The sequence below is a fragment of the Gracilinanus agilis genome, chromosome 1 (genome assembly GCF_016433145.1).
Source record: "Gracilinanus agilis isolate LMUSP501 chromosome 1, AgileGrace, whole genome shotgun sequence".
Lineage (NCBI taxonomy): Eukaryota > Metazoa > Chordata > Mammalia > Didelphimorphia > Didelphidae > Gracilinanus > Gracilinanus agilis.
The window spans coordinates 749,221,794-749,242,331 of record NC_058130.1 but is presented as its reverse complement, the minus strand read 5'-3'; the positions used below and the strand labels follow the sequence as shown (position 1 = coordinate 749,242,331).

The following is a 20,538-nucleotide window of genomic DNA, read 5'->3' as shown; positions in this document are numbered from 1 at the left end:
GCTAACCTAAATTGGTAGAGGCTGTTTTCTAATGAAAGAAATCCTTGCACAATGAAATCACAAGCCCAATCCCTACCCCTACCCCTGTGTTTGATATATGCTATATGTGTGTCTGTGTATATGTATGTGTTTTGAGACATATAGACACGTATGGCCATACATGTATATATAGACAAATATGCCTCTCTATATGTATTTTGTTTTTATATTGTCAACTTGAAGAACACAGTACCAACAAAGTAGTTCTATTAAGGGTCTTTAGTTGAGGTAGACAGATGACCCTGGGAAGACACATAGGAACACCATTCTGGGATTTCCAGTGAAATATAGAATGTGAGGTGCTTATGCACATTGCTTTTTAGGAGAAGGGGAGCTTGGGAACCAAAGCCCTAGCCATTGTCTAAACATGTATGGGAGCTGCCTAGATATAATAGCCAGAGGCTATGGTGATTGGACAAGTGATTATGGTTTGACTTCTCTTTAGCTGAGTTCTGGCTTGGATGATTGAAAGGTACTTGAGGGTTTATTGTTCAGTCTGGGACAAGTGCCAAGCTGGAGTTTTCTTGAAGACAGATTGCCAATGTGCATGTGTTTAACTGTCTGTCTGTCTGTCTCCTCCTGTATTGGTATCTACCTATAGTTGTTTATCTATCTGTCTGCCCATCTATCCAATAATCAATTCGTCCATCCATCCATCCATCCATCCATCCATCCATCCATCCATCCATCCATCTATCTATCTATCTATCTATCTATCTATCTATCTATCTATCTATCTATCTATCTATCTATCTATCTATCTATCTATCTTTCTCTCTATCCATTTATCCATCCATCTACCTACTTACCTACTTACTTACTTCCCTTTCTCCCCTCCTCCTTCCCTCCCTCCATGATAGCTAGGTGGCACAGTGGCTAGAGTTCTGGACCTCAAGTCAGGAAGTTCAGCCTCAGACATTTACTAGCTGTGTGATTTTGAACAAGTAACTTAATCTTTGATAGGAGGCAGATAGGTAGCTCAGTAGATAGAATACCAGACCTAGATTTAGGATAGACTTGAGTTCAAATATAGCCTCAGAACCTTACTTGCTGTGTGACCCTGAGCAAGCCATTTTACCCTCTTGCCTCAGTTTCCTCATCTTTAAAATGAACTGGAGAAGGAAATGCCAAAAACTCCAAAATATTTGCCAGGAAAACCCCAAATGAGGTCACCAAGAGTTGGACATGATTGAAAAAAAATGTCTTAAAACAAATACATATATGTATTTACACATATCACACAATCTCTCATAGATACGTGCTGTTTCCTCAGATAAAAGGTAAACACCTCTCTTTGCCTTTGTATTGCCAATGGCCAGTAGAGAGTCTGGTCCATAGTAGGTGCTCAATATATGCCTCTTGAATTGAATTGATTCCATTATTTCATTTTTAATTGGGACCGTCCTGCTTGTTGTTAATTGCCAGGCTTGGGGATTGTGCCGTTCTGCTCCCGTTTGCAATCACAGCCATCATACCTAACAATAACCTTAGAGTTCCTATACATGTTACCCTGAAGAAGAGATGGGAGGAAATAAAGGCAAAGGGCTGAGATAGTTCATGTTTCATTAACCGAGTTAATCACTTAAGGGCTGATCTGTGGGAAGGGCTCTAATCCAAAGCAATGGATTTTGACATTCACAGTGACTCTTTTTTTCTCTGGAATTTGGAAGGCAGAGAACACATGCTATGGAGCCTTCAAATATAGGCTCACATTGCCTATGGCAATGTCGTGGATAGCTCTTCAGAGATATTTGAATGGAATTATACTTTGAAGCTCACTTCTGAAGCAGAGCTCAATTTTGGTATAAACTGAGAACAGGGGGGAAATTACTGTCATTTGGAAAATAGTCATAATTTGTTTAAGGGGGAGGCCACTCTCCGAAAGAATGAATTAAGCCATTTGAGCCATTGGTAAGCACTTGTTGACAAGTACTAGAAGGCTGTTAAGGCCCCTTGCAGCTCTGACTTGCTGTGATTCTGTGATTGGCAAAGCTGCGTAGTAGATAAGGCATTAACTGGTATTACAAAGACCTGGGTTTGAATCTGGATTCATGTACTAGCTGTGTGACCTTGGACAAGTCAATGGGACTCTCTGATTCCCAGTTTTTTTAATCTGGAAAGCAAAGCATTAAGATTTGATGGACTCTAAAGTTCCTTACTAGCCTAAATCTAGAATCCTATGAAATATAGATAATCATATGTCGTAAGGAGGGCAGCTAGGTGGTGCAGTGAATAGAACACCAGCCTTGAAGTCAGGAAGATCTGGATTCAAATATGATTTCAGACATTTGCTAGCTGAGTGACCCTGGGTAAGTCACTTAACCCTGTTTGCCTCACTTTTTCTCATTTGTAAAATGAGCTTGAGACTGAAATGGCAAATCCCTCCACGATCTTTGGCAAGAAAACTTTAAATGGGGTCATGAAGAGTCAGACACAACTAATCAACAAAATGACAAATGACAAAAACTATAACAGGGGACTCACCCATAAGGCCGGTCCTTTTGTGCCTGCACAGAGTATATCAGCTTGCTCAACTGATGTAATTCGCCAGGTAGAAGAAGGCGGAATGCCGCTTTGGGTTAGGGGAAGACGTGTAATGGAAGTGCCTTGGAGAGACTTTGGAGTAAGCGAAGATGCTCTGTGACTAGTTCTAGTCAATCAGATGGCAAATGGAAATTTCTTTGACAGCAGTTGTGCTACAGAACTGGGGAGATGGAGCACAAGAGAGACATCTATTGGGCTTCACTGTCCTTGGCCTCTCTATGGGTTGGATCTCTTCTCCCTGTCTGACCTCTCTGTTGGGAGACAATGACCCAAGGGAAAGAACCTTAGGACATCTTTCTCTGAGATGGACATATGGATTTGTGATTATGAGCCTCAGTTCTTTACTTAGGTGAAGGAGGTTGGAGGCAATGACCTACTGAGATTGGAGAGGTCCAAATGAGCCGCCATGTCTGTGTGAGCCTTGCCTATTTCACAAGGCCTGACTCAAATGGAAAGAATATAGAATTTGGAGTCAGTAGACCTGGGTTCACATTCTGCTATTTCACTCCTTATATGGTCTTGGGCAAATCACCCTTTCTGGGGCTCAGTTTCCTTATTTGTAAAATGGAGGAGAGCTTGGGCTAGGTGGCCTTTAACATCCCTTCCAACTTGAAATATGTGATACTATATGAAAGAGAGAGGAAATGGATCATCAATCAATTTTAGTACCTATGGAATGAGGGATGGGTAGGGAGTATTTATAGAATAACTACTACAAGGCAGGCACTGTGCTAAGTACTTCAAACAGTCTCACTTGATCTTCTTTACAATTCTTCAAGGTAGGTGCTTTTATTATCCTCATTTTACAGTTGAGCTGACTGAGGCAAACAAAAAAACAATGACTTGTCCAGGGTGACACAGATAGTAAGTGTCTAAGCTCGGATTTCAGTTTGGGTTTTCCTAACTCCAGATTCAGCTCTCTGTCCATTGTACCATCAGCTGCTTCCTCCCTCCCCCTAAACCCTTACCTTCTATCTCAGAACCAATACTATGTCTTGGTTCCAACACAGAAGAGTAGTAAGGGCTAGGCAATGGAGCTTAAGTGACTTCCCTAGGCTCACACAGTCCTAAGCATCTAAGGCCAGATTTAAACCCAGGACTTCCTTTTCTAGGTCTGGTTCTCAATTCACTGAGCCACTTAGCTGCCCCTTCCAGCTGCCTCTTAAGGAGAGAGGAATCCTGAGGATTGAGGGTTTGGGAATGGTTTTCTACAAGTGACCATGGTGCAAATCCTTCCTGAGTGACATCATCATTCAGGGAAGCATGATGCCAAATCTCTCTCAAATGCCAGTATCTGATTGGCATCATCCTGAGCCCCAGCATTCTCTGTATGGGAGAAGAGGCTGCCAGTGGTTGTTGTCTACATGTGAGTGTTGGTCAGTATTGGGGTTGGGATTCAAACTCAGGACCTTCAAACCCTAAATTATACTTTATTTCTTAATTTATTGCGCTCTTCCCTATTATGGTTCATATCAAATTTATTTCTAGAGCTGCTAGTGTTACAGAATTTTCTATTTAGCCAGGTGAGAGGAATCCACAATTGTTACTCCAGAGTAAGAAAGGAACATTTATTATTACAGATGCACATGCAGACCCAGAGAGGATCTTTCCTCAAAGTTCTGGGCCCCAAGAGAAGGGGCTCTGGGTATTTTATACCCCATCTATCCGGGAGGATTTCCAAAGGTTACATGATGCATACACAATTATGCATTTACTTAAATACATCTACTTATTTACTAGCAGAGTGATCTTGAATAAGTTGCTTACCTACTTTCTGCCTCATTTTCCTCTTTTGTAAAATGGGAATAATAATAATAACACCTTTTGGGAGGACCAAATGAGATATATAAAGTTCTCTGCAACCCTTTTATGTGCTGTGTAAAGTCTAGGCATTATAATTCAGTCTGAAGGTCTTACCAATTTGGAATGGCTTGTGTGTTGCCTGAGGACCTGATTAGCTAAGTTTGGAGATGTTCAGTCATCCCATCAGTTGGAAAATGATGAAATTTTCATGTCATCGAAACTCTCAAGACCATTCCTACCTAATTAGAGATGATCTTTATGGGTGGAGGGAGGCCCTACCCTGACAGAAGCCCCAGTGCTTGAAGGTTTGAAGAGGAGGAAGGGATGGCATGCTAGTATTCGTCTACTGGTCATATGGAAAAGGGCTTAGACTTTTTCTGCTTGGTCCCAGAGGGCAGAATAAGAACTGTCAGATGGAAAGTGTAAAGAGGCAGATTTAGGCTTAATACAAGGGAAAAAGTGGGATGGGCCATTGGAGGCTGGGGGTAATAGAGGAAGGTCTAGACCACTGTCAGGTGGGTGTATCATTGGAGGGGTTCTTGTTCAGGGCTTTCAGGCTTATATAGTGCTTCCTGTTTTCTGCCCAGTATCTCATCTGATTATCAAAACCACTCTGGGTACATAGATAGTATTATTATCTCTGTTTTACAGATGAGGAAACTGAGGTTTGTTATTTAGTAGTTTCAGTCATTTCCAACTCTTCATGATCACATTTGAGGTTTTCTTAGCAAAGATTCTGGAGTGGTTTAGCTACTATGTCTTTCTTTTTTTTTCCTTTCATTTTAAAGATAAGAAAATTGAGGCAGAAGTTAGGTGACTTGCCCAGGTTCATACAGCGAATAAATGTCTGAGGCTAGATTTGAACTCAGGAAGACGAGTCTTCCCTATTCCAGGCTCTGTGCACTATGGCACCACCAAACTGTTAACATATCCAACTGAGGTTAAGAAATTGGCATTTAACTGTTCTAGATGACACAAATAGCTCATAAATATAAGAATGGGGAAGGGAACCCACATCTCTCCTTATTCCAAGGATAGAATTTCTTCATCTAAATTGTTGAAGAGTAAAAGTCATTCTCTGATTGGCAGAATAGAGTATTCAAAGATTTTATTAGACAAATTGGCCAGTTGGAAGATAGTTTCTTCATAAGATTGTCCCATTGTGAGGTGAGAGAGAGAAATTTTTATACAGCAGCTGTCAAAGGAAAATTTTTGATGTCTGAGAATAGGAGTAGGGTGGGCAGGTGGGCAGGAGGAAGTAATAAATAGCAAGATGTCTGGAGGGGACCACTGGTCTGCCAAATTGGACATCTTGTTGTTGCTGAAGCAAGAGAAAACAAAAAGGTATATGCTAAGGCAAGGAGAGGTGCTTAGGGTCTTTATAGAGTCATCAGTCTTTAATAATAATAGCTAACATTTAGGTAGCCCTTTATGGCTTGCAAAGCATTTTACAAAAATTACAATTACTTTTACATTATAAGGTTTGCAAAGCACTTTACAATATACTACAATTATTTATAATTTAAGATGTTTGCAAAGCATTTTACATATATTATACTTGCAATTAATTTATAAGGTTTTCAAAGCACTTTGCATATAATAAAATTATCATTTATAGGGTTTGCAAAGTACTTTTCATATGTTTTAATTACAGTATAATTTATAAAGTTTACAAAGCACTTTACATATATTACAATTGTAATTCATGGGGTTTGCAAAGCACTTTACATATGAGAGAATTACATTATAATTTGTAAAGTTTACAAAGCACTTCTTATATTATAATTATTCATAATTTTGCATAGCATTTTATGTATGTTATAATTATATAATGTACAAAATTTATAAAGCACTTTACATATATTACAATTATTTATAATATATAGGGTTTGCAAAGCACTACATGTGTTATACTTACATTATAATTTATAAGATTTATAAAGTAATTTACACAAAAATTAAAATTATTTTTTATTTTTAGAGTTTGCAAGTCACTTTACATATATTATAATTACATTATAATTTGTAATTTTTACAAAGCACTTCATATGTAAAAATGATTGTTTATAGGGTTTGCAGGGTGCTTTGCATATGTTATAATGATAATATAATTTACAAAGTATACAAAGCACATTGTATATATTACAAATATTTATAATGGATAGGGTTTTCAAGACACTGCATATATTCTAATTACGTTATAATTTATAAGGTTTACAAAGTAATTGATGCGTATTAAATTATTTTTATTTTTCGAGTTTGCAAAGCACTTAATGCATATTATAATTACATTATAATTTGTAATTTTTACAAAGCACTTTATATGTAAAAGTGATTGTTTATAGGGTATGCAGAGTGCTTTACATGTGTTATAATGATAATATAATTTACAAAGTTTACAAAGCACATTACATATATTACAAATAAATTTAACGGATAGGGTTTTCAAGACACTACATATATTATAATTACGTTATAATTTATAAGGTTTACAAAGTAATTGGTGCACATTTTAAAATTATTTATTATGTATAGGGTTTGCAAAGCACTTTACACATATTAGAATTATATTATAATTTATAATTTTTAAAAAACACTTTATATATAAAAGTGATTGTTTATAGGGTTTGCAAAGCACTTTACATATGTTATAATTATGTTATTTGTAAAGTTTACAAAACATTATGCATATAAATTACTATTATTTATAATTTATAGTGTTTGTAAAGGACTATATAATTACATTATGATTTGTAAGATCCACAAAGGATTTTACATATGCTATAATTAATTCATAAAGTCTGTAAAGTTCTTTACCTATATTCCAATTCATTTATAATATTTCAAATATTATTTACTGCCTCCTCACAATAATCTGGGGAGGCAGGTGCTATTATTCCTGTTTGATAGTTGAGGAAATTTAGTCAGAGTGAGGATAAGTGATTTGCTGAGTGTCACATCGCTAGTAAATGTCTGAGGCAAATTTGAACTCAACACCATCTTGGCTCCAGGTCTGACGCCGTATTCACTGAACCATTTAGTCGTCCATGGCTGTTGAGTAAAAATTTGAACGTGCCTCTACAACACCCGTCTGGCTCATATCATAATTTCTCCTTTAAGGGATACACTCTATCTCTCTTTATAACCCCTTTGAGGGCAGAGACTATGAATTGTTATTATGAATTGTTATTGTTTCCATTACTGCTACTAATTGCTGGTATTTACAAAGGACTTTTTAGGGGAGAGTAGACGTGCATTTAGGGGCATAGGGCACATCTGATGAGGAAACCCCCTCTACCCAGGCATAGTCAGACAAGCTCTGCTGCTTCTGCTTTTAGAGAATTGCTGTAGTTACTGTGAAGTGATTTATTTGTTCAGAATCCCACATCCAGGTATTTGAGAAGTAGGACTTGAACTCGGGTCAGCCCGATTTTCAGACAGCCAACCTTCCGGCTACTCCCAGGATCACTTAAGATCTGCAAATTGCTTTATATTTGTTGTATCATTTGATTTCAAGAGCAGTCCTTCTCCGTGGGTACCTTGAGAATTATCACTGCTGTTTTAGAGATGGGAAAGCAAGATTTCAAAAAAGCAAGTGATTTTCCCCATTTGATACCATAAGCATCTAAGATTAGAACCATAATTTATTCCATTTTTAAAGTGCTTATCTTCCATGTTAGAATCGATTCTGTGTATTGGTTCTAAGACAGAAGGTGGTAAGGGTGGGCAATGGGGCTCAAGTGACTTGCCCAGGGTCACACAGTTGGGAAGTGTCTGAGGCCAGATTTGAACCCAGGACCTCCCGTCTCTAGGCCTGGCTCTCCATCTACTGAACCACCCTGCTGCTTCCTTTACTGATTCTTAAATCCAGTCCTCTCAACATTCTCCTACTGTCTCTTGACTCTTTGTTGTCCCTCCTCTACACACACACACACACATACACACACACTGTGGGTTTTACGCCCTCTTCCATTCTGTACCCAACACACACTTATCATAGGAACTCTGCAAATATTTGCTATTGATGCCAACAGACTGAATGGGCCCATTGGATTGTTGTTTTTTCCTTTCTATCTTTAGGCCAGAGGATTTCTTTTCAGTAGGGTTTAGGAAACATGCTCCACGAGTGGCATTTTCTGCCCTAGACAGTAATCGCCCTTCTCTGCTGGGCATGGAGAGAGGGGAAAGGTAAGGGGAAGATTATAATGCATGGTCAGGTTTCCTTTGGCGCAGACAGACAAATCAATATTCTGCCAAACCCAGTGGGTGGCTAATACCCAGAATTGGATTCTTGCTCCTTTTCTAAATAGAAAACAAGGGCAAGGATCTATCTCATGAGCTCCCTGGGGGAAATACACTTGCTTTTTTTAAGAGCCCCTTGTTGCTTCGATTACTCTGGAGTAATGTAGCTGAAAGTGTGTTAATTTGGCTGTAAAAATATTAACCTCCCTAAAAAGATGCTTTTCAAATGACACTTGCAAGGCAGTTTCATACGTGTTCAAAAATTAAAATGGCATCAACCGTCTGTGTTTCTCATTCCTGTTTCTGGATCCTCATCAACTCTGTTCTCAAGCCAAGCTTCATGTTGTGGCATTGGGTAAAACTGAAAATTGTTCCTCTTGTGTTCTTCTTAGTCCTTGAGGTATCGTTTGATCTTGATGGAGCTCTGCCACAGCCCCATCATCCCTGCCCTGTGACCTGTCCTATTCCTTTCCTCTCAGATTTCACAGGTCCCATAGGTGGGAGAGCCTCCTGTCTCTTAGCTTGTGATGGTCATTGTTCAGTTGTGTCTGTCTCGTTGTGACCTCATTTGGGGTTTTCTTGGCAGAAATCCTGGAATAGTTTGCCATTTTCTTCTCCAGGTTATTTTACCAGTGAGGAAACTGAGGCAAACAGGGTTGAGAAACTCACTTGGAGTCACACAGCTAGTAAGTCATCGTTGTTCAGTTGTTTCAGGAGTGTCTGACTTGTCATGACCCCATTTAGGATTTTCTTGGCTGAGATGCTAAAGTAGTTTGCCATTTTCTTTTCCAGTTCATTTTACAGCTAAGGAAACTGAGGCAGAGTTAAATGACTTGCCTAGGGTCACACAAATAGGAAGTGGCTCTGGTCAGATTTGAACTCAGGATGTCTTTCTGACTCCAAGCCTGGCACTGTATTTGCTGTACCACCTAGCTGCCCCTATGATCTCACCAAATTTGATGTTGAAGCCTGGGAAACAATGTGGATATAATAGAAAGAATATTATATTTGGAATTAGAAGGGCTTGAGTTTAAGTCTCAGGTCTATCCATTAATGTCTGTGTGACCTTGGATAAGGGCAAGTCTTCCTGATTCCAATGAGGATTCCAGTAGCATCCAAAGAGGACGCCCCTCTCTTCTCATGGAGAGTAGCACAAGTTCTGTCACTTCTGCTCTTAGAACATTGCTATGGACTCAGTGAAGTGCTTTCCTCTATCTCATAGCCAGGTATATGAGGGGTAAGACTTAAACTTAGATTGGCCAGACTATGCCAATTATTGGGTTCCCCTTTCTGAGTTTTGATCTCCTTAGTCATCAAATGAGAGGGTGAAACAGATGACCTCTATCTTGTCTCTTGTTCAATTGTTTGAATCTTATCTGATTCTTTAGTGACCCCATTTGGAGTTTTCTTGGCAGAGATACTGGAATGGTTTGCTATTTCCTTCTCTAGCTCATTTGACAAATGAGGAAACTGAGGTCAGCAGGGTTAAGTGACTTGCCCAGGGTCACATAGCTAGTAAGTATCTGAGGCTGGATTTGAACTCGGGAAGATGAGTCTTCCTGACATTCCATCCACTGCACCAATTCCCAACCTGCATGGAATTTAGCTAGTTGTAGATACTGACATTTTTCCCCTTTACAATTACGCTGCCTATATTTATGTGTGTTCTTATTGACTCCCTCATTCGGATGTAAGCTTCTTACACGTGAGGATCATTTCATTCTTTGCATTTATTTATTTGTTTGTTTGTTTCTAATTTTTTTAAACCCTTACCTTCCTTCTTGGAATCAATACTGTGTATTGGCTCCAAGGCAGAAGAGTGGTAAGGATTAGGCAATGGGGGTTAAGTGACTTGCCCAGGGTCACACAGCTGGGAAGTGTCTGAGGTCAGATTTGAACCTGGGACTTCCTATCTCTAGATCTGGCTTTCAATCCACTGAGCTACCCAGGTGCCCCCATTCTTTGTATTTATATTCCTAGTGTTTAATAAAAATCCTGGCACATAGAATGCACTTAATAAAATGCTCGTTGATTTATTCATTCTAGTGGATAGAAACTTTGGATCAGGAAGACTCGAATTCAAACCTCTTTTGAGAAGTTTAAAAACTATATGATCCTGGGCAAGTCACTTACCTTTCTCAGCTTCATTTTCCTCCTCTATAAAATGGGAATAAAATAATTATCTAATTCACAGGGTGATTTTGAGGATCAAAGAGGTAGTATTGGTAAATTGCCATATAAATGCTTTTATTATTATCGTCAGTAGTAATAACAATCATCCTCTGCCTCCTAACACAGTGCTTAGCAAATCCTCGCCACATAATAACTATGTGTTAATCAGTGGATTGATTGATGAATCTCTGAATCTAAAGGCATGAAGACTAACCTGGGACTCAGGAGACCTGGCTCCTGGTTCCATCTCTAAACTGGCTTTCTTGGACCAGCTCTTAGCACATTGCCTGGCACACAGTATTAGGTGCTTATTAAGGTCTAGTGACCAACCATTGACTGAATGTGTGACAACAGGCTGGTTACTACCCCTCTATGTACTTCTGTGTCCTCGTCTGTAAAGTGCCAGGCGTTGGGCTGGATGGTTTCTAAAGTACTTTGTAGTTGTCAAATTCTATGAGTCTATTTGTCAGCTGTTTGGCCTTTTTCAAGATTGTTTTCCCTTTCCCAATCTATCTCCTTTCACTTTATCCACTCGGCTTCATTCTTCTCTGAGACACTGACAAAACAACCCTCTTTAAGTACCTTTCTCTCCCTCTTATAACTCATTGCTTCCATTGGGGTTTCTCAGAGCGAACTGGTTTTGTAATTAATGATGGAAAACGATGAAAGTCAATGGTCCGAGGCTGGAAATCAGCTCTCAACTTCTTTGATCAAAAGTATCCCCAGCAAACTTCTGATGGCCTTGTTCCTCAGAACTCACTCTGTTGTTGTTTTTCGGTTGCTTTAGTTGTGCCCAATTCTCCGTGACCCCTTCTGGGGTTTTCTGGGTGAAGATACGGGAGTGGTTTGCCATTTCCTTCTGTAGGACTAAAAATGAATAAATACTCCTAGTGTTTATATATGAGTATTTATTCATTTTTCCTTATTCTTTTCCTTTTCTTTTCCTCCTCTTTTTGTTTATTATTAAATTATATATATTTAATATTTTAATAATAAACAAATATGTTTATTTAAACAAAATTTTAATTTTATAGTATATTTAATTTTTATAATTTAATAATAAATTTAAAATTTTTATTTAAACAAAATTAATTAAACAAAAATTTAATAATAAACAAAAAGAGGAGGAAAAAAGGAAAAGGATTCTTTCAGTAAAATGAGCAAAGCAAAGAGAGCCAAAAACTCACACCTGCAGCACTTTACCAAAGCAAAGCACAAGCTCCTCAAAAAAGAGCCCCGCAGCGTGGGTCTCAGCCAAATTTATCTCCCAGGCCCCTGTACGTCAAATGAGGGTGTAACTTAAAAGGATGCTGGGAATGTAGCTTGGGTGTGGCAAATTTTCCACCTGCACACTTCTCTAGTTCATTTTACGATTGAGGAAACTGAGGCAAAGAGAATTAAGTGACTTGCCCAGGGTCACACAGTTAGTAAGTTGTTGTTATTGGGTGGCATCAATTATGTCTGACTCTTTGTGTCCCTCGTTTGGTATTTTCTTGGAAAAGATACTGGAGTAATTTGCCATTTCCTTTTCCACCAAACTGACCCTGACCAATCTTCAATTGCTTTATTAAAATAGCACCTGTTATGTTCTAGGCAGGTACGGTACTTGGCACCAAGCAGAAACAAAAGCTGTTCTTGCCCTCAACTCCTCTCAAGTTGATTTTGTTCTCTGTGGGCAAAGGGTAGGAGGGGAGAAGACAGCATGTATACAGATGAATTAATACCGGCTATGTGTATCTGGTCCTATGATTTCACATGTTTCGGTAGCTCAGATTCTGCCTCCTCCCGAGCTTCTTCAATTCATTTTGGCAACTTGTGGTCTTGGAGTGTTGTTAGGGGCATCAAGAGTCCCAGAATAACCCAATCAGTCGCCAGTCTTTGGCAGTGGGGAGTGTTGAGCCCCAGGCGTCAGGATTTTGATGCCAGATCTCTATTCACTTGGACTCCATCCAGGTCCCCAAAAATGCAGGTCCTGAAAGGGGCTGCCATATCAGAAATAGTGGGACCATGTTGGGAGGCAGCAGCTCCTGACACTTTCCTTCAATTAGACAGCTAAGTGCTAGGTCTGGAGTCAGGAAGACTCACTTTCATGTGTTCAAATCTGGCCTCAGACACTTACTAGCCGTGTGACCCAGGACAAGTCACTTAATCCTGTTGGCCTCACTTTCCTCATCTGTAAAATGAGATGGAGAAAGAAATGGCAAAGTCTCTTTGCTAAGAAAAGCCCAAATGGGGTCATGAAGAGTGGGATGTGACTGAATGACTACAACAGTCCTTCAACAAACACCGCTGGCCTAGTGTTCTAAACCTCTCCCTAAGAGAAGCCCTCAGAGTACCTTGCAAATATGAAGAATTGCCCAGTTTTATTGTCTGATTACCTTGGCAGTGTATGCTTTATTATATAGCTTTCCTCACTCCTCCACCATTGAATTCAGCTCCATCTTTATTTCATTTTCTGTTTCTCTACTTCTTTCATCGCCTCTTTCTCCCCACTCAGACTATTATTGAAAAATCTTCCCTTTTCTTCCTTTCCAACAACCTCTTGTATTTATTTATTTGCTTGTTTGTTTTTTCTATACTCTTTAAAAAAGATGTTTTCTTCGCTGTGTTCTCTTCATTAACTCTCTTCAGAATCAGGCTATTCTGAGTTTCATTTCCTGCTATCTGCTCTATAATCTCATTTGTAACTTATTTGCTCTCCTATGCCCCCATGGGGCTCAAGTGTTGAAAGTACTAGATTTAAGCTTTTGATTTTAACCAATTTCTATGATTTTTACCTTGGTAGAACTTGCCTCATTTTCCTTTTTTGTTTCCTGCTGTATCATTCATGAAAATATTGATATGGGAATGAAACTGTGTTGCCCTATCCTCCCCCTCCCAATCTCAACATAATAAGATTCTTTCCCAAAAGCCATGCCATCCCATGCTATATCCCTTCATCCTCTCTTCAACTATCACAGTCGCTACCTAGAAAATCACCCATCACTTGTCTCAAGATAGGATATTGCCCACCGAGGCACAACACTCTCTCATAGAAGATGCCTTCCCAATGCACAAAATCTCCTCAGATAAATTCATGAATCAGGTCTACCTCGAGACAATTGAATTTCTTTCGAAGTTTTACTTATTCTTCCTTCATTTTCAGATTCTTCTTGGTCTATTTATCTTCTTGTGAACTAGAATTTTATTGAGTTTAATTATATTTTTTCTCTCTTGACATCTTTGATTTTTGGCTTTTACGTTATACTGACCATCACCCACCACCCCTTTCATGTTCTGGCTCCTTCCTCTTTGTTGATGAGAAAACCAACCTCTGAGATTAGGCTGCAAGGCTGCCTCTGCTTCCACAAATTGGATAATATAACTGTCATCTGTGTGAGTCCCTGCCCCAAGTAATGCCTGGGGGGAAAGAACTGACCCTGAAGACCTGATGTCGCCACCTGTGCTCATATCTCATCCAATAAATCCCTCTGCTTTCCTCTTTCCTCCAGGCAGAATCATAAGAGAAAAGGCAATGCCCTTAAAAGAAACATTTGAGCAGGAGAAGGAAGCAGGTGAAGCTTGATGAAATCTGCCTTAATAATATGCATTGTCCACAGCATCACCTTCTAATTTTATTTTTTTTTCTAGCTGTTTTGTCAGATATAAAGAGATTGGTTTAAGTTTAAATGGTTGTGCTGCTCTTTGAAAAGGACAAGTCTAATCATGCCCCCCACCAACTTCAGTGGTTCCCTATTACTTATAGGATCAAATATAAGGTCCTCTGTTTAGTATTTAAAGTCCCTAATAATTTGGCCCATTCCTACCTTCCTATGATTTTTCACAGTATCTCTCACGCATTATTTTATTTTTAAAAAGTTTCCAGATTACATGCCAATACAATTTTTAATAATCATTTTATGACATTTTGTGATCCATATTTTTCTCCTCCCTCCCACCCCCCTCTGCTCCCCAAGATGGCAGGTGATACAATATAAGTCGTAAATGTGTTATCCTGGAGTATATATTCCCATGTTCATCATGTGAAAGAAGACACATATTGCTTACACTAGAGAAAAATTGATGGAGGAAATAAAGTGAAGAATGGCAAACATCAATCTGCATCCTTACTTTCTGTCCTAGTAACAGTTCCAAGGCAGAAGGGCAAGGACTAGGCCAACAGAGTTAAATGACTTGCCCAGGGTCACACAGCCAGGACCTGCCTGAAGACAGGTTAGAACCCAGGTCTTTCCAACTCCAAAGTTAGCAATCTACCACTGTGCCACCTAGATGTCCTAGTAACTCTCATTTTAATGGGGTAGATAGGGGTGCTTGAATACTTGTATCATCACTATAGCAGAAAAGAATCCTAAGATGGGCCCCAAGGCACAAGTCTTCAAGTTATCTTTTGGGCACTGATATGGCATAGTGGGAGAGGAGCACTAAGTGAACTCTTTGTATTCTATTCATTTTAGTAAACATTTCTTAAAGCCTGCTATGTGCTAGGTGCTGTGTTAGGCACTGGAGATTCAAAGAAGAACAATTATGATTCCTGCCCTCAAAGAGCATACAGTTTAATGGAAGAAGACAATATACAAAAGAAAGGAAAAGTGGTCGGAGAAGAGAGAAGGAGGACATCAGTGGGTGTCTTATTCTGTGGAGTTCACACCAAAGAGAGATGCAGATGAAAAGTGGAATTCTCAGGTGTTAATTCATACAGATTTTGCCTTATCAGGAGTTCTGGAATCTTTTCCTAAGAACTTAGCTGTAATTACTGTGGGGAGGAGGATTGGGGCTTGAAGGATTGAAAAGATTTGTAGATGATAATGAACCCACCATCCTGCTAGGCACATGATCCAGCTCACCATTTATTAAGCATATATTATGTAATGCAGAAGCAATGTAGTATAATAATAATAACTCATTTTTATATAGCTCTTGAGGTCTGTAAAGTCTTCTGCTTCTGAGGCATTGTCTTCTGGGGCCAATTCTCCAACTTAACACATGTAGGTTACAATTTGGGTCCCTGATGGTGACTGCTCTCTCATACACCTAAAACCATAGCTTAGGAGCCCCCACCCATTCACTTGCCTTTAGTAATCAACCAGTAGACACAATTAGCTAAAAGCTAAGGAATTTTACAGAGATGGCATAATATGGGTAATAAATCATTCCCCACCTCCAAAACAAACAAACAAACAAAAAATTGGGACTCATTTTCCCAGAAATAATACACCATTTGAAACTAATATGGTGAGTCCCTGGAGTGGACAGTAACCAGGTTCCTAACGAGGGTAATATGTTGGAGGCAAATGGGTAGCTCAGTGGATTGAGAGCCAGGCCTACAGATGGGAAGTCTTGGGCTCCAATCTGGCCTCAGACACTTCCCAGCTGTGTGACCCTGGGCAAGTCACTTACCCCCCCATTGCCTACCCCTTACCACTCTTCTGCCTTGGAACCAATACATGGTATTGATTCCAAGATGGAAGGTGAGGGTTTAAAAAAAAGAGGGTAGTATGTTGGAAAAAATGGAACATATAAAAAGCTTCTGTGCTGGTCAGTATTGGGTTTGCTAGTGAGTGACTACTGCAATTATATTGTGGGTGATATAGGGGAACCTAGTCTCAAGAAAACAAGCAATGAAACCTAAGTGGATCCTTCTTTTAACTATTTTCTCCTGCTGTCAGGCCCCAAATTCCTCAGGATTTGCTTCAACTGACTTTAGAGCTGGCAAACTTGCTTCTTTAAGGAAAATGGCTAATCGTTCACCAGTCATTGGCAAGCTGTCTTCTAATCTCATCACAGAGAATTTCTCTAGACCTTGTAAAGGAGTCACAAAGTCACGTTTACTTAACACCTTGTCTCTGTTACCTGCTTCTTATCTTCTGTAATTTTATTAGCTGGACTGGAGAAGGGAGTAGAATCCATCGATCCGGGTGCCCTGATCAATTCTACTTCTTCCAGTACACTGCAAACAGGATATAAGCTCCTTGTGGGCAAGGACTGTTTATTTGCATCTTTCTGTCTGATTCTAGCACAGCGTGCCTAGAGCATAGCAGGCGATTAATAAATGTTTGTTCAGTGCTATTAAATAAATAGATGAAAAAACTGAAAATCACAGGAATTAAATGGTTCACCTAGAAAGAATCTGAGGCAGTATTTGAGCCCAGATTTTCACAACTCCAAGCCCAGCCTTCTCTCCAGTATGCCAGGCTGCTTATGGAGTCATGCCCAGGTCCAACAACTTCTATGTGCCTCCAGTAGAAGTGGAGGCTGTTCACAAGCTAAAATATTCACAGATGATTCCTTTATATACGTGTGTTATCACCATGGCTGCTGGAGATACAGAGATGAATTGTCCTCCCCCTCCCAAACAACAAACTCAGACTTTACCATCACAGGATTAATATGCAATGGGGGTCAGGGTGGGAGGTCTGGTGCAGAGGGCACATGTGAAGTTATGGGATTACATGGGCAACTATAATGTAAAATAGGGTACAATGTGTGCAGAAAGAAAAATCTAGAGCCAAGATTTCTTTACCTCTTTTGTAGATAGGCAGACCCTTACTCAGAATGATGTTTTTGTTTTTATTTTTTAAACCCTTACCTCCTGTCGTTGAATCAATATTATGTATTGGTTCCAAGGCAGAAAAGTGGTAAGGGCTAGGCAGTGGGGGTCAAGTGACTTGCCCAGGATCACACTGGTAGGAAGTGTCTGAGGACAGATTTGAACCCAAGGCCTCCTGTCTCTAGGCCTGGCTCTCCATCCACTGAACCACTCAGCTGCCCCCCAGAATGATGTTTTTAAATGCAAAAACTGAAATACTTATGGAAACAAAGAGAACCAGCCAATCATATTGTTGGTTTAGATGAGATTGAATTAGTGACATTAGGGCAATTATTTTGGTAAGTGAGTAAAAGACAGATTATAAAGGAGAAAGGCTATAGGTAGAAAGGGAGAGATTTTAGAAATAGCCCAGGTCAAAGGAGATGAAAGATGAACTAAGACAGTAGACTAAAAAATGGAAACAAAAGCACGAGGTAAAGTGATGTTACAGAAATAGAACTGGCAGGACTTGGCCACAAATTGGATATGGGGATGGGTTGAGTAAAGGAAAGGGTCAAAGATGCTGCTGAGGCATCAGGCTTGGCTGGATGGTTGCGGGGTGATGGTACCCTCAGCAAAAATAAACAAGGAAGAAGGAGTTGCAGCTTTCAGAGGAAAGTTGATGAGTTCACTTCTGGCCATGTTGGATTTGAAGTGGCTGCAGGTCAGCATCAAGATATATAACCCCAAGAAATGTACTTGTCAGGGGTGACAATTTCTTATGTGTGCATTCTTTATACATAGAAAAAGTCCCCTGATTTCCAAAAAGCATTCTTCAAGCTGTCATGATGTTTGACAGAAAGTTGTTCAATGCTAGCTTTAGAGAGAGAGAAAAAAGTTAGTGGCCAAGAAACGTATGTGGGCCAAACAGAAGCAAAATATTAATGAATGAGAAAGAGGATGTGGATAAATGAGGAATAATACTAGTATGTGTGCCTATTTGTATGCACATGTGTGTATATAGTATGTGTGTGTGTGTATTGGGGGCCCCAAGTTGGTTTAGTCGATCCTCCTATTCAACTTGAATGGAATTATAGGACAGACATGGACCTTTGTCTGAAGGGCACCCCCATGGGGTTATATTCCCCCAGCCTCTTATTGAGAAAATGCAGGGAACCCATCTGATTGGCTGGTCTCCGACACCTCAGAGGTTCTCAATGCATAATATGGGTGTCGAGGTATGATCTATTGATCCCCTCACCTGCTCTTCCCCTTCTCAGAGATAGCTAGGTGGTACAGTGAATAGAATCCTGGCTCTGGAGTCAGGAAGTCCTGAATTCAAATCCAGACAGATACTTCCTAGTTATGTGACCCTGGGCAAGTCACTTTACCTCCTTAGTTATATTAACTGTAAAATGGCTATAATAATAACATCAGTCTTGCTGAGAAAATCAAGTGAGATAATATTTGTAAAGTACTCAGTATAGTACCTGGCATATAGTAGGTGGGAAGGAAGACTACTTGCCATCCCCTTGATGCCTAGGAGCAGTAATAGTGACTTTCTAACTGATTGTAAGCTCTTTGAGGGCAGGGACTATCTATTTGCCTCTTTTGTATCCCCAGCCTGGCACATAGTAGGCACTTAATAAGTGTTTATTGATTGAGCACATGGAAAGCTCCATAAACTAGTTCAGGTGACCCAAAGGTCCTGGACCTAAATTCTTGTCTTCCTGCTGTCTTTTTTGTTTCTTTTTCTGAGCACAGGTCAGAGACTATTGTTCCTAAGAATGGAATGGCCATGCCCATAATGTGCTGCTGTCTGGGGCATGGATAGAATTCTTCAGAGGTACTTGGCAGTGGTAGACATATGCTTACACATGGATTGAGAGAAGGGATTGTGAAAGGGGACTTTCTAAGCCTTGAGAGGTACCTTGTCAGTAATCTTGAGTCAGTGTAGGCAAAGTCAAGAGTGTCCAAGCGATCAAGAGTTCCTGAGTCCATTCATTTGGGCACTGGCTTCCTAGAAGGAGACAATCTTCTCCTTGGAGAGGACATCATATGTTGGGGAAGGAAGAGGATTGCCAGTAGGGCGCATCCTGAACCCCAAAGACTAAAGGCATGAAGCGTGGAGTGGAAAAGGAAGAGAACCAGCTTTGCCCAGTCTTCCCTGTTGTTGGTACAAATTATTCAGCCTGTGCAGGTCTGATGTAGGCAAGGCAAATTGTTTGTTCAGCAGCTCTGCAAAGAGTGTTGACCTTCTACGGAATGTCTACTGTGTCTAATGGGCTGTTTGAGAGCTTTATGTTTCTGAAATGGTTCTGAGCTTCCTGTGAGTCTTTTGTATGTTTTGTGGTGGGTGGAATAAAGGTTAACCCATACCTTGACACCCATATTATGCATTGAGAACCTCTGAGGAGTCAGAGATTCTATTAACCACATTTTGAGAAACATAGACATAAACCATCTTTAAGCTTTATTTTGGAGATTTTCTTGGGATAAAATTCTTGTGGGTTGGGGTCACAGGCCAAGGGTAGAAGGTGCCCCTTCTTGGATCAGTCTCTAGCACTGAACCCTCCTGGTCTTTGTGAACCCAGAGCTTTTGGAGGCCTTGGGCTACAGATTATAGTAGCAAAGAAAAAATAAATTCCTACTAAGTGCCAACCACTGTGCTAATCCCTGGATACACAAAGAAAGAGAGCTTAGAAATCATTTAGTTCTACCCATTCATTTCCCCGATAAGAAAGCTGAGGCCCAGAGAGATGAAATAGCCTGTTTATAGAATGTAAGCTCCCAGAGGACAGGGACTTTTTTTTTATCTTTGTATCCTTGGCCTCTAGCACATAGTAGGTGCTTGATAAATGTTTGCTCATTAATGAATGGATTGATCGATCACCAGAAGTCACAACTATATTAAATGGAAAAAATCAGAATTCAAATCCAGGACCTTTGACTCAAAATCCAGTATTTTGAACTGAACCACACTGCTTCTTAGTAAAACAGACTGGCCAGGAAGCAGAAAATGTATAATTTCTGTGACCTTTATTTCAGTATCATTAAGGCATTTCATTTATTTTCTTCTCTGTCAATGTTTATGGTCTAGTGCAGGGATGGGCAAACTACGGCTGGTGGGCCAGATGCGGCCCCCTGAAATGTTCTATCCCTGGGACATTATTCCTAATCTGACAAATACAATGAGTAGGATATAATACAAT

At 39.8% G+C, this 20,538-nt stretch overlaps 1 protein-coding gene across 1 annotated transcript in view; it reads left to right on the top strand.

The window, feature by feature from the left end:
- Positions 1–20,538, top strand: part of TMEM132B (transmembrane protein 132B) — a 421,888-nt gene that overhangs the window by 358,983 nt on the left and 42,367 nt on the right. The window contains exon 7 of the mRNA XM_044685397.1: positions 19,573–19,602. Within this exon, the coding sequence (XP_044541332.1) occupies positions 19,573–19,602 (30 nt within the window). The remainder of the gene's footprint in view (positions 1–19,572; positions 19,603–20,538) is intronic.